Source organism: Pyrus communis, chromosome 1 (assembly GCF_041283825.1).
Source record: "Pyrus communis isolate YQ-2024b chromosome 1, ASM4128382v1, whole genome shotgun sequence".
NCBI classification, from domain to species: Eukaryota; Viridiplantae; Streptophyta; class Magnoliopsida; order Rosales; family Rosaceae; genus Pyrus; species Pyrus communis.
In genome coordinates this window covers 3,416,234-3,428,234 of record NC_142565.1, presented here as the reverse complement: position 1 = coordinate 3,428,234, position 12,001 = coordinate 3,416,234, and the positions used below count along the sequence as shown (strand labels likewise).

General features: G+C 38.2%; 2 protein-coding genes across 4 annotated transcripts; both read right to left on the bottom strand.

Annotated features, from left to right (window-relative positions):
- Positions 1–7,212: 7,212 nt before the first annotated feature.
- Positions 7,213–8,694, bottom strand: LOC137720202 (small ribosomal subunit protein uS10y). The gene is made up of 4 exons (XM_068459240.2): positions 8,553–8,694; positions 8,227–8,365; positions 7,679–7,792; positions 7,213–7,532 (listed from the first exon to the last, which is right to left on the bottom strand). Exons 2-4 carry the CDS (start codon positions 8,336–8,338, stop codon positions 7,390–7,392), a joined length of 369 nt encoding a protein of 122 aa, XP_068315341.1. The 5' UTR covers positions 8,339–8,365; positions 8,553–8,694; the 3' UTR covers positions 7,213–7,389.
- Positions 8,695–9,203: 509 nt separating this feature from the next.
- Positions 9,204–11,743, bottom strand: LOC137721153 (chloride conductance regulatory protein ICln). 3 transcript variants are annotated; one of them, XM_068460262.2, is made up of 8 exons: positions 11,608–11,743; positions 10,905–11,099; positions 10,650–10,773; positions 10,099–10,213; positions 9,960–10,019; positions 9,785–9,844; positions 9,584–9,675; positions 9,204–9,511 (listed from the first exon to the last, which is right to left on the bottom strand). In XM_068460262.2, exons 2-8 carry the CDS (start codon positions 11,072–11,074, stop codon positions 9,440–9,442), a joined length of 693 nt encoding a protein of 230 aa, XP_068316363.2. In that variant the 5' UTR covers positions 11,075–11,099; positions 11,608–11,743; the 3' UTR covers positions 9,204–9,439. The 3 variants fall into 3 exon arrangements, with proteins under 3 accessions (XP_068316363.2, XP_068316362.2, XP_068316364.2); XM_068460261.2 differs by having other exon boundaries at positions 10,905–11,104; positions 11,608–11,740; XM_068460263.2 differs by having other exon boundaries at positions 9,785–9,841; positions 10,905–11,104; positions 11,608–11,740.
- Positions 11,744–12,001: the final 258 nt, after the last annotated feature.

Genomic DNA, 12,001 nt, shown 5'->3' with positions numbered 1-12,001 from the left:
TAAATGTTCTATCATCGTGTAAGTTGTATATATCAATCAACATTTTCATTAAAAAAAAAAAAAAAAAAAAAAAAAGAACCAATACACAACTTGGAAGAGAGAGAAGGGAAAATAGGAACGAAATCACGGAGCAAATTGCGCGGCTCCTAATGATGAGTCAGACTCAATCGTACAGCTGAGACTGAGGGTCGGGAGGGCTAGGGCCCAGGAGATGCATGGGGGGCCCACCGTTGAATGTGATGGGACGCTCAGCTCAAAGAGGGCTTTGTTTAGCCAAAGCCAAACCAAACACACAGAAAGCGCGCATGCGCCGGGACCTTGTGTCTCTCACTCTCTCTACGCTCCCGCCACGCGCGTTTGCGGGGTTTTATTTACGCGGGAAGATGGGTTACTAGTGCCAGTTGTACTTTCGTCCAGGCACGTGGAACCAACGCGATTTCCTATTTGGGCTTTAAGGTAAGTCTTTGGACTTTCTTCGAGGTGCATGCTGGCCCAATACCATGCGGTCGCACTCCATCCTTTTCTTTCCATCTTTTTCACCAACCTAACCTATCGTGTTGCCACTCGTGGGTGAAATGACCAGTTCCTTGTTGTATTTACCTCGTTTTCCTTTCAAGCAAAGTATCTCATGGTAAATTGGTAAATGACAAAATGTAAATTTACCTCATTCACGATGGATCGATAAATTACGTGTCAACGACTGTGAATCGTTAATTTGATAAACCTTATGATATGAAATATTATGAAAGATCGTCAGTCGTACATATGCTCATCGACAAAATTTAAGATTTTCTCAATCCATAAATATTTATTTCCTTGCAGTTATTTGACACGCATGCATGCATGGAAGAAGTTGTGAAAGCGTGAAATCAAACACATTTGACGCTTAAGACAATTAGTAGTTTGTCACGTCAAAGCATGCATCATTTCACGTACGAAGCCATGGACCGCTAGCTAGATATAGATGTAGATATGCATGGCACTCTTACAGTCTGTGTGTGCGTGTAGCATATTTAAAATCCAACAACAAGGCTAAGCCAGAGACAGAGAGAGAGAGGAGGATGTCTATGATTCTATGGGGTGGGTTAGGTGGGAGAACGTTACGAGTTTTCCTATAGTACAGTACTAGTGGATGGAATACATTGGTGTTTGAACGGCTAGATTTAATTCGTTGGATAGATTGGTGCATTCCATACACTTTGCATTGTATAATTAAAAAAGTTACTTTGAAGGGGAACCTTTTATGCTGTCACCAAAAACGATGGGCTTGGCCTTAATACGATGAGAAGGACCTGAGACTTTATGCCAACCTTGGTGGTGGCACTGCATGGTTTGATGAGATATCAAACTGCTGTAAGAGGTTTGGAAGCATACGGGATTCGCATATATTTGTTGGTTGCACAGCTTTGTACTTTTCACGCCTCTTCCCGACAGCTTCTGGCTTTAAACATTGATCGCTGCCTTTGTAACTTTCTCGGTAAAAGGAAATGATAGGTTACATGTAAAAATACAGTCGACAAAAACAGTTCCAAAGGTGGTTGCATTTCGTGTATGGAGACCACAAAACCTTATTTTAATTGGTTTTGTATAATTATTTTTGTTTAGAAATTAAATATGCAGATAGTTAATATTATTAGGTGACACGAGAGTAGGTGTATAAACATTAATTTGTTATGATATTATATGTAGAATATGAAATTTAGAAAATCAAATTCAAAATCAATTGATAATTTTTTCGAGCGTGTTCATGGCGAAATATAAATATGAAAAGGAAAGGCAACAACTCAATTTGAAAGTGAGATATGCATGCTTTGTGTATGCCTAGCTTAGATTGGTGGTGGGTGAAATAAGTGAGAGGAAACAAATGCGAAAAGAAAGAGGGAAGCGAAATGTAAAGAGGTATTTATATATGTAACTTACTATGGTGGTTGAATTTCTTATTTGGTTTGAGAATTTCTCTGTTTCTTTACCTAACCAGGATTAACTGTATCGTGTCCAACCATGTCTGGCAATTCAATTGCTCTAGCACTTGAAAGTTATGGCCATGCTTCATGGTGGCTACCTCATTCAAGATATATAATTATAAGGGTTTTTATTACAAATGATCTTTGAAATTGACTAACACCATCAAATTGGTCCCTGAAATTGAAAATCAATTAATTTAGTTTCTGAAAATTGATGCCGCAAATCAATTATGTTAAAATTTATGTTATGTGTTTATGTGTCATATAAATGGATCCCACAAGTCTAATTAAATATTACTATGAAATTAAAAAATAATTAAATAATAAAAAATAACTTTTTAGGTAAAAATAAAAATAATTTAAAAAAAAAAATTTTCTTCTGTCGTCTTCGTCGAGCAGGCTTGGCTACCATGGCAGCCCTGCCCACCATGGCTTCATTTTTGGCACTCGATCCATTCATATATAATATATCACGATAGAAACCCAGTCGAACCAAACCATCTTCTTCGTTTTCGACTCCAGCGTTGCTGACACCCATCTTCTCCCCACCATATCCTCTGATCTCCCGCCGCTCCCGAGGCCTAGGTTGACGGCCCCACACCAATCTTTCCGATGAGTAGCAGAAGATTTGGGCAAAAACCCTCCACACCTATGGAATTTTTTGCTTCGGTTGGTAGTGGGCAGGGCTGCCATGGCAGCCAAGCCTGCGCGAGGAAGACAACGGAAGAAAAAATATATATATATTTAATTTTTTATTTTGACATAAAAAAATATTATTTATTGTTATTTAAATATTTTTAATATAGATAGTAATATTTAATTAGATTTGTGGAATCCACTTATGTGATACATAAGCGGGCATAACAAAAATTTTAACGGAATTTTAACAGAATGATCACATTGATTTGCAACATCTATTTTCAAGCACTACATTAATTGATTTTCAATTTCATGGATCATTTATGATAAAATGCAAACTCATTACGAATCCGTTTGATAACTAAATAAAACTAAGAACCAAAAACTGAAAACAAGTTTTTGTTTTTATATTTACCTCTCAGCATTTGTTTTTAGAGTAATGCTAGGAAAATTTATTTTTGTAGACAAAATTTGCAAATAAAATGATGTGTCACTAATGGAGATGAGCATAAACGTTTATCCACACTTAAGTTATAATTGAATAATCAACTTCCATGTCATTTAATTTACAAATTTAGTTTTCCTAACATTACCTTTGTTTTTATCTTTACCATCATTTTCCGTTCGTTATTTCTGTTAAAATTGCAAAGAGACGAGTCATGGTCCAATAACATCGATATTTCGTGAGCCTGAGAGAGGGATTGCGAGCGTGTTGCAGTGTTGTTTTAGAGCTGGCGTTGTGAGCCGCGTTGTAGCATTTTTCTTTTACATTTGTGAGAGGCTCCTCCTAATCTAAAATGTTGGCTCCGGCATTGTTACTTTATGAAAAGATTAAATCCATCTTATTATGATTTAACAAAAGCTCGTCGTGCAGAATGATGCTGTGGGCATGAATGACTGAAGTGACTACATTTTTTTCCATTGATCATGGAAAGATTAAAGAACCGAAAGAAGACACAGATGAAATGATGATCATGATGCATGGTTTCGATAAAACAAAAACACTTAATTCAGGATTCATAAATTGACAAATGTTGTTGGGCATGAATCATTAAGCGGTGATGATCATGAGCACTAGATTTATAGGAAATTTATGTGATTGCAGATTATGTTAATTACTAGAATCACTGCTGTTTTAGTGGCTTTACGAGACACCTTAATTTCCTCAAATCATGTTTTTTCCTGCTTATTAATTAGGGAACCTTAACGAAAAGCATTCGGTACTATTTACTTTAACGAAAAACCACATTTTTACATTAAAAAGTCAATCATGTTACTATTCACTTTACGCTTTATTTTGTCTTTATTGTGAAAATTCGAAGTTTTCAAACCATTTTCATTAGTTTTTCTTATTAATTATTATATGATACGTGATGAAGCATAGAAAGAAATCATGTGACGAGCTAGAAACACTAAGTATATGGATAATATATGCAGCTGAAAATAACTAAATAACCTCCGTGCAACTGGAAAATGACTTTTTTGGTATGCTATACCGTTACTGTATCGTTTTGTGTCAATAATATAATGATATGTGTAAGTCTCTCTTTACATAAAACGTCACGATGACAATATATTCGTGTCATAGAAGTTACTATCGTGCGTCATACTCATTATAATTGGAAAATCCAAAACAAATTTAGATTAACCGGTTCATGTTTTCGAAACATCAGTTGATGAGGTAAAAGAACCGAAAGCTAGGTTAACTAACACCAATATATTCGTTCTTAAAGGGAAGAACAGAAGTGATTGAAAGAGATCATATGAGATGAAAGAACCAAAATCAAAGAGCCGAAAGAACACCAGTAACCATGGTTTTATAGATTTGACATTATCTTGTTGCTTGTCGACCGATAAATTGGATGCTAATTAATCAGATTAAGACATATTAATGTTCTTGTTCATTGTTTGGCGGGGAAGTAAGACTAGAATTCTCTCCCCTCTTCCTTCCATCCCCTCCTCTTACATTTTCTTATTTTGTTTTTCTCTTGCTATAAAAGATTAATATAAGATATTGACGTGACTTAACCCGTTCAAATAAGAGAGGAGAGAAGGGAAAAGAATCCTGCTCCGGAGAGTATGTAACTATGTTTAACCTTACTATCAAATGATGTGACATTGTCTGTACACATTTTCCCATAGGGATGTGATATCCACACATCCTATTTTACTTCTCACACACCTTTTTAATATTCGGCCGTCGGAAGAGATGAATTGAAGAAGATCAACAGACATAAATTATCAAAGGATGTGTGAAAAGTAAAATGAGGTATGTGGATAGCGCACCCCTTTCCCATAATATCTTACCAAAAATATCTTCAACGGTTGGGAAGTCGTTGAGGGTGTGAACGTCGAAGTTCTGAACCATATTATGAATGTGTAAATCCAGCAAAAGGTTTTTTAGGGTTTAGGGTTTACGTTCATCAGAACTGGGCTGGTTTCTTGATCGATTGCTGCAGGCCTTCTTGTATCTGGTCTTAGCCCAACTAACACTGGTATTTGGGCCTTAGGTTCTTTAGATAGAATCACTCAAGTAGAGCAATATAGGCCAATATTTGAAGAAATCAAATTATATCGTCCATCTAGCGGATCACCTTATTCTTACGACCAATACACAAAACCAACTGATCCATCACGTGGTGCGAGCGTGCGGGACCAAGACTTACTCCAACGTTTAACCATTTGATAGCATAATTACATGCCAAGAACAAGAAGAGCAAACCAAATAGTTTATAATTTTAACCACAGCAAGTGGCCTAGTGGTAAGGACGCGGACTGCAGCTCCTTAATAAACAAAAAAATATGGGAGGTCCCGGGTTCGATGCTCCAAGTTGGTGAGTCTGCTTGACTGTGGCCACGGGCAAGGTGAAATTCCCCATAGCCTCTCAATGTCCGAAAGGAGTGAATAATCGTGGCTTGCCACCAGTCGTCCTCATTTTTCAATGAAAAGAAAAAGTTTATAACTTTATGTATGTGAAAGAAAAATGGGAGAGTAGTATTGTTTGATTGACTTTCTTTTCGTAATTTTTGATTTTTCTTTCAGATTATATTCAATTTTAAATGTTCAAAATCAATTACAAAAGGATCAAACACACTACTTTGACAGTTGACTTAACTCATATGTGATATCTGTCTTGTAATTCTCTAATAGTTGTTTAGACCAATCACGGAGGCCTTGTTCCTTTCCTTATTTCCTAGCAAGCATTCCCATTCCTTCTAAAATTCTGTTTCTCTTTACTCCTTCAGGGTTCCACTCTTTGTTTAATTAATTAATTAATTGGCGATTAACTATAATTAAACTCCTTTACCAGCCGTGTTCCCTCCAAAAACTTATGTTTCCCTCCCTCCACCCCTCTATTTCTGGCACACAGAAAACTTGAGCTTTTCCATCACCATTTTCTCCATTCTCTTTTTTCCTGAAATTCTGTTGGATTCCCAGCACTTTCACCCAAATAGCAACCAACACTTTTTATCTGGCTCCAACTCACCAACTCACTTCCAATCTCTCACAATTTTAAACCCCAAAACCCGAAAATTAAAACCCATTAAAAAGTCCCAAACTTTCCCGGGAAAATTTCCCGCACAAACCCAGATTCCGCCTCCGGTGCTCCATCACCAAGCTCATCTTCTCCTGGATCGCAATCCTCCTCACCATACTCTTCTTCTTCTTCCTCAGAACCCCATCTTCCAACTCCACCGCCGTGTCCTCCCCAGCCTCCCCGCCTGGGAAAACGTTGTCGTCCAGTCTGCAAAACCCCTCGCCAACTCTACCACTGGCGCCGCCGTGCTGATCTCCTCCGCTACAATGGGATCTTTGTGTTGGACGCAAACATAAACGATTCCGAGAAACTCGTGAAACTTTACCGGTTGGTGAAATTCACCACCGTCGTCCACCTGGCTGCGCAGGTTGGCGTTCAGAAACGCAGCCTCGTACGTCCACAGCAACATCACCGGATTCATGAAGGGTTTTTCAGTAGCGGCAGTCACGGCAGTGGAGCGCCAGTACCGGGGGAAGGTGGCGAGGCTAGCGCAGCTTAGGGTTTTCAACCTCAGGAACACGTTGTCTGTGCCGTTTAATGAGGTTGTGGGGATTTTGGAGAGGTTGCTTGGGGTGAAGGCAACGAAGGTTGTGGTGCCGATGTCGAGAACTGGGGACGCTTTATTTACTCATATGCTAATGTAAGCTTGGCAAGGAGGAGCTAGACAAGAGTACTTGATTAACCAGATGTTCGAAGATTAGATGTCTAATACAAAACTAAATCATCCAAAACTCCGAATAAGTACATTTATAAGTTCATGTGGAATATGTAATCAGGTAAATTATGCAGAGCTTATCATAATCTTGCTTCTTGGTAACGAGAACGAAGCGTGTCTTGATAATCTTGCTTCATTCTCGCGACCAGAAAACAAGACTTGGATTATACAAATGAATAGACAAAGGAGGAACACAATGACAACCATTTGAAAGACATTCGAACAGAATGAGGCAAAATGTAGAAACAGTTAGCATAAACACCAACCAGATTCAATTGAAGATTTCAATCTCTTAATTCTTTACCACCGCGTAATTGACATAAACATATAAATCGAAGGAAACAAAGCTTAGGCGTCTTGCAAAAAGTACTTCTATTAAATGATGAAATAGGCTCCGGTGTGCATATCCATACCAAAATCTCAGCTCAAGAAATTGCAAACGCTACAAAGTCTTTAAAACAAAAATTAAAATAGAACAGACAAGCTCATTATCCAAATAACTAGGAAAGCTACTCTGAAACGGGTAGACAGTTTAAGAGTCGGCGATAGTAACCTCCACTTCGACGCCAGGTTCAATTGTGATGGAAGTAATTTGCTTGACAACATCGGGTGAGCTGAACAGGTCGATAACCCTCTTGTGGACACGCAACTCAAATCTATCCCATGTGTTGGTACCTGAACATCACAAACCATAATTTGAAGTTAAACAAGCTGGAAAATGCAAATGAGAAAAACTATACTTCAAAAATGCAACATCCATAACGACATCATTCAACGATCCGTGAGTTAACTACAAATACAAATTTCAGACTGAAACATACCTTCACCGCAAGGGGACTTCCTGGTGGTAATGTTCAGAACCTTGGTTGGCATCCTCACGGGTCCCTTCACCCTCAGGCGCTTGTCCTTGGCACCACGAACCAGATCAGTGCAAACTGTAAATAAACTAGATGTCAAACCAACAGTCTAACAGGATACTCGGTATGCAAATCAAAACTCTTAATAGTCTAAACAAGCTTCAAACAGAAACAATGGATAAACCCATTTCCACGGCGTCACACAACTAATCGCTTCTAAATTGAAATTGAATAACCTGTATGTTATGCTCAGAAAACCCAAAACATTCCGAGAAATTAAGACGCCAATTCGGGCTGATCAACAAAGTATCGCACTGGTCACTCACGACACATACAAAATAAAATACCAAGCAACAAGCAAAAACTTTTCTATGAACTTTAATTTGCACTAATAAATTGGTTTTAGCTAGCAGAAATAAGGACAATTTCAAACGAACAATTACTCAAAAATTAATACGAAATACGATGAACTGGCAGAAATTAAATGCAAAACAATGAGCAAAAGGTGAGACCTTTCTCGAGATTCTTGACGTTCTTGGAGGAAAGAGTGATCCTGATCTTGTGGATCTGCTCCTGTGACTCCTCCAGTCCCGGCTTCGTTGGTTTCATCGCTGCGTACGCCATTTTTCTTCAATCTAACTCTTCGCTTTCCTACATAATCAAAACAATAACCAACAGATTAATAAAAAAACTTACAGCTAAATTATAAAAAATGGGGACTAAAAATTACTCGATTTCACTCACTCTTGCTGGAATGATTGAAACAAATAAACAGTGATAGTTAGAGAGAGAAATCAAGAGAGATAAAGCAAGATAGAGAGAGCAGAAGGGGGCGGACCTTGGTGGCTACGGGGGTGAGGAAGGCGCTGCGGGGCTGCGGTACGTCTCTCTGAGCGATGGGAGGAAGGAGGCAGTGTTTGTGAGAGATTATAAAGGGGGCATTAGGGTTTTTGCCATGTCTGACAGGAGGACGGGTCGGGTTGAAGATTTTTAAGGCGAGGGTCACATCATATGAGATCGGCCCAAACTATATTTCTTGGTTGGCCCAAAGACATTTATAAAGGTTACCTAAAATAAAATGAGATATCATTCCATCGGTATATCAAGTATGAAGAGTTTTCGTACTTCAATCATTATCTCGCCACTTGGTTTTAAAAGAAACTTACCTACAAGCAACACTCAAAGTCAATCTCGGACTTATGTGTGTTTTTACTTTTTCACATGGCAACGTGACTGATTTAAGATACACCGCACTACATCCCTGGCGCATTAAGTTCTCAAGTTGAGCTCAAAGTGGCTTTAGTTTTGTTACGTTATTTTTAAATAAAAAACTTAGGGCTCTAAAAGTATGAGAAACAAGACATTTTAAATTGACAAAATCTACTTCAAGAATGTCACTAGTTTAATCCCATGATTTATTAGATTTTTCTCAACTTGGCGTTTTATTTGACTTGGGTTTCTTAGAAAACCTGTAAATCAAGCGCAAAAATGTACCAAAGGAATCCATGGGTAATTTTCCATAAAGGTACCACAAACACACACCAAAGAATACATAGAAAGGGATGAAGGTACTTTGTCACAAAATCCCTAGTCCTGTGATGTCACAGACTAACAGAGTTAGGACAATTTGTTTGCATATACAGCAAGATTCGAGCGCATAACAAGAAAGTGACACGGGTTAAAGGCAGCACTTGAATGAGATGAAACTTGAAAGGAGAATGAATTTTAATGGCGGCCATTGTTGGTCTCATGCTCCATTTCTTCTGCATCCTCAAAGCGTTGATCGTTGATCTGAAGCTGCAAAGGAGATGAAAATGCGATCAGTACAAGGGGACCAATTCAGTATTAACAGGATACTCAAAGGCTTACCTCAAGCACGGTATGAGCTAGGTCATGATCCCCATTAGATTGACCAATTGAGTTTGAAGGATTTTGAAGAACAGGCCACTCAGAATCGTCCCCTGAAAATACCGCCACATTCAAAACAAAGACATCATACATAATAGAAGATTTTATATTAGATATATTGCTACATGACTTGAGATAAATGTTCCATGGTGCATTACATACCAACTGCCTCATCTTGCAACTGATCGGCGCTAAAAATCCAATTATGCTCTTCTTCCCCTTCTGAAGATCAAAAGCATAATATTAGGGTGCAATGAAGCAAACATAACGAATATCATTCAAAAAAACAAAATAAGTAAAAGTAAAATAACCGGGGAATTGAAAAAATTGTACTAACCTTGAATTGGTTCTGGATTAAGCTCAGCACACTCGCAAAATACCTCAAACAGAGAATCCACTGCGACTCAAAAAACAAGAAGCTAGTACCCTTCACCAGAGAAATTCTAACAAAATCAAGACAATAGAGAGAGAGATACACTGGTTAGGATCTGAAGGAACGAGCCTCATCTCTGTGACCTTGGATAAATCTAAGTCACCATTGCGTTCTGAATCCGAACCATCAGACTCATCCTCGTCATCCTCAGTTTCAATCTATAATGTTCAAAACCTTAATCAGAAAACCAATGCACAAAAGAAACTGTGAAATTACTTATTGAAGTTAATGACCGGTCAGGAGACACAGGGCCGATGTATGGTAAAGACACACAACCATGAATACAAAACTAAGAAAGCAAGTGATTCTTGTGTAATATATATCTCATTCGCACAATGTGTAAAGAATGTTCTTAATGATTGCAGAATTGATCTCAGAACATCATTCTAAACTTATTCAGAGTTCATATAGCACAAGCAACAAGAATTGATAAAAAATCGAAAGAACAAATAAAGAGGTTAGTGTTCAGAGAACAAGATAAATTTCCCTTACAAACTGAGTTTCACACCACGCAATTAGGACGAAGTACACTTCCGACAAGATAAAAAGTCCATATTGCTGCTGGAGTGCATTGATAAATATGAAAACATGTACCTGAGTGTATAAACAAGGAGAGGTGTAGGCCTCTGGGTCTCTGGATACAGCGTGCAGTGATATAGACAAGAAGTCCACCGCATAACCTTTCGCCTTGTCAGTGTCACTCAACCAAATCACTTGCCTGCAGAATCCCAACTGTTCAAATGGATTCTAATTTATCTGTGGGAGCGGGGTGGGGGAATTTGACCAACCCTTTCAAATGGATTCAATCCCGGCAAACAGTTTAAATTAATGAAAGAGAAAATGACGTACTTGGTGGAGATATATAGAGTGCCAGGGAACTCAGAGGGCTGATTACCGAGGACAATAGAAACACCAGGCTGAACGTGCATCAGCTCCTCACCATTCACCGCATCCAGAACTGGTTCATCAACACCGTTTCTTTCAACTCGAGCAGTGAATTCTTTAATCCCTGCAACCATTTTGCTTGCTCACTCGGGTTTCTTCCTTTGCTTTTTCAAACAAAAAATGATGTTCATAGACAGCACATGATCACTAAATTACTCCAATAAATTGTAATATACATACATACACATACACACACACACACACACACACACACACACACACACGCACACGCACACATTGCATATATATTAACATGCATACTTACGAGCCACTAATTCATCACAAAGAAGCAATTAATCAACTTAAACAAACTAATCTGCAACCCATATGAGTCGTTCAAGTTAACCAATAAAATGGGAGCGGTCAAGCAAAGTAAAAAGGGGCAATTTGATTCTTATATTTTCCCACCAATTTTCTCAGAAACCAAACAGTAAAACTAACGGGAAAACCATCGAACCCCTAAGGATTGAATTTTATTCAAAATTATCGGAACAATGAACAATGAATGAACAGAAATACAAACCGATTTACAGAAATATAAAACAAGATGAATTCAAACAAAAAAAAAAAAAAAAACAAAATCAGATGGGTGAGGATGATTTGGTACCTGGGAAGAGACACTGACTTCGGTTTCTTTGATTTTCTAGGGTTTTACTAATTTTTTTCTTTCAGGGTTTAAAGCGCCATTTTTTTTTTTCAACCCAAAAACCGCCACTTTTTCCACCGGTGCGGGCTTCTGGGTTCAAGCTGGAGTGTTGGACCGTTGAAAGCTGGCTCGGGCTAGTACTTATCGCGGCCCAACCCTTTTTTTGCTTCTGTTTTGTTTGATAATTCGGTCCTTTAATTTTTTTTTTAATACATCGATATTTTTACATTTATGGAATGAGGAGTTCGGTTAAACTACATAATAGTTAACCTAATTTGGTATCGAATTCCCCATCCACGAGATTCGAACCTAAGACGTCTCACTTCCAAGTAAATAGGAATATCACCAGACCATA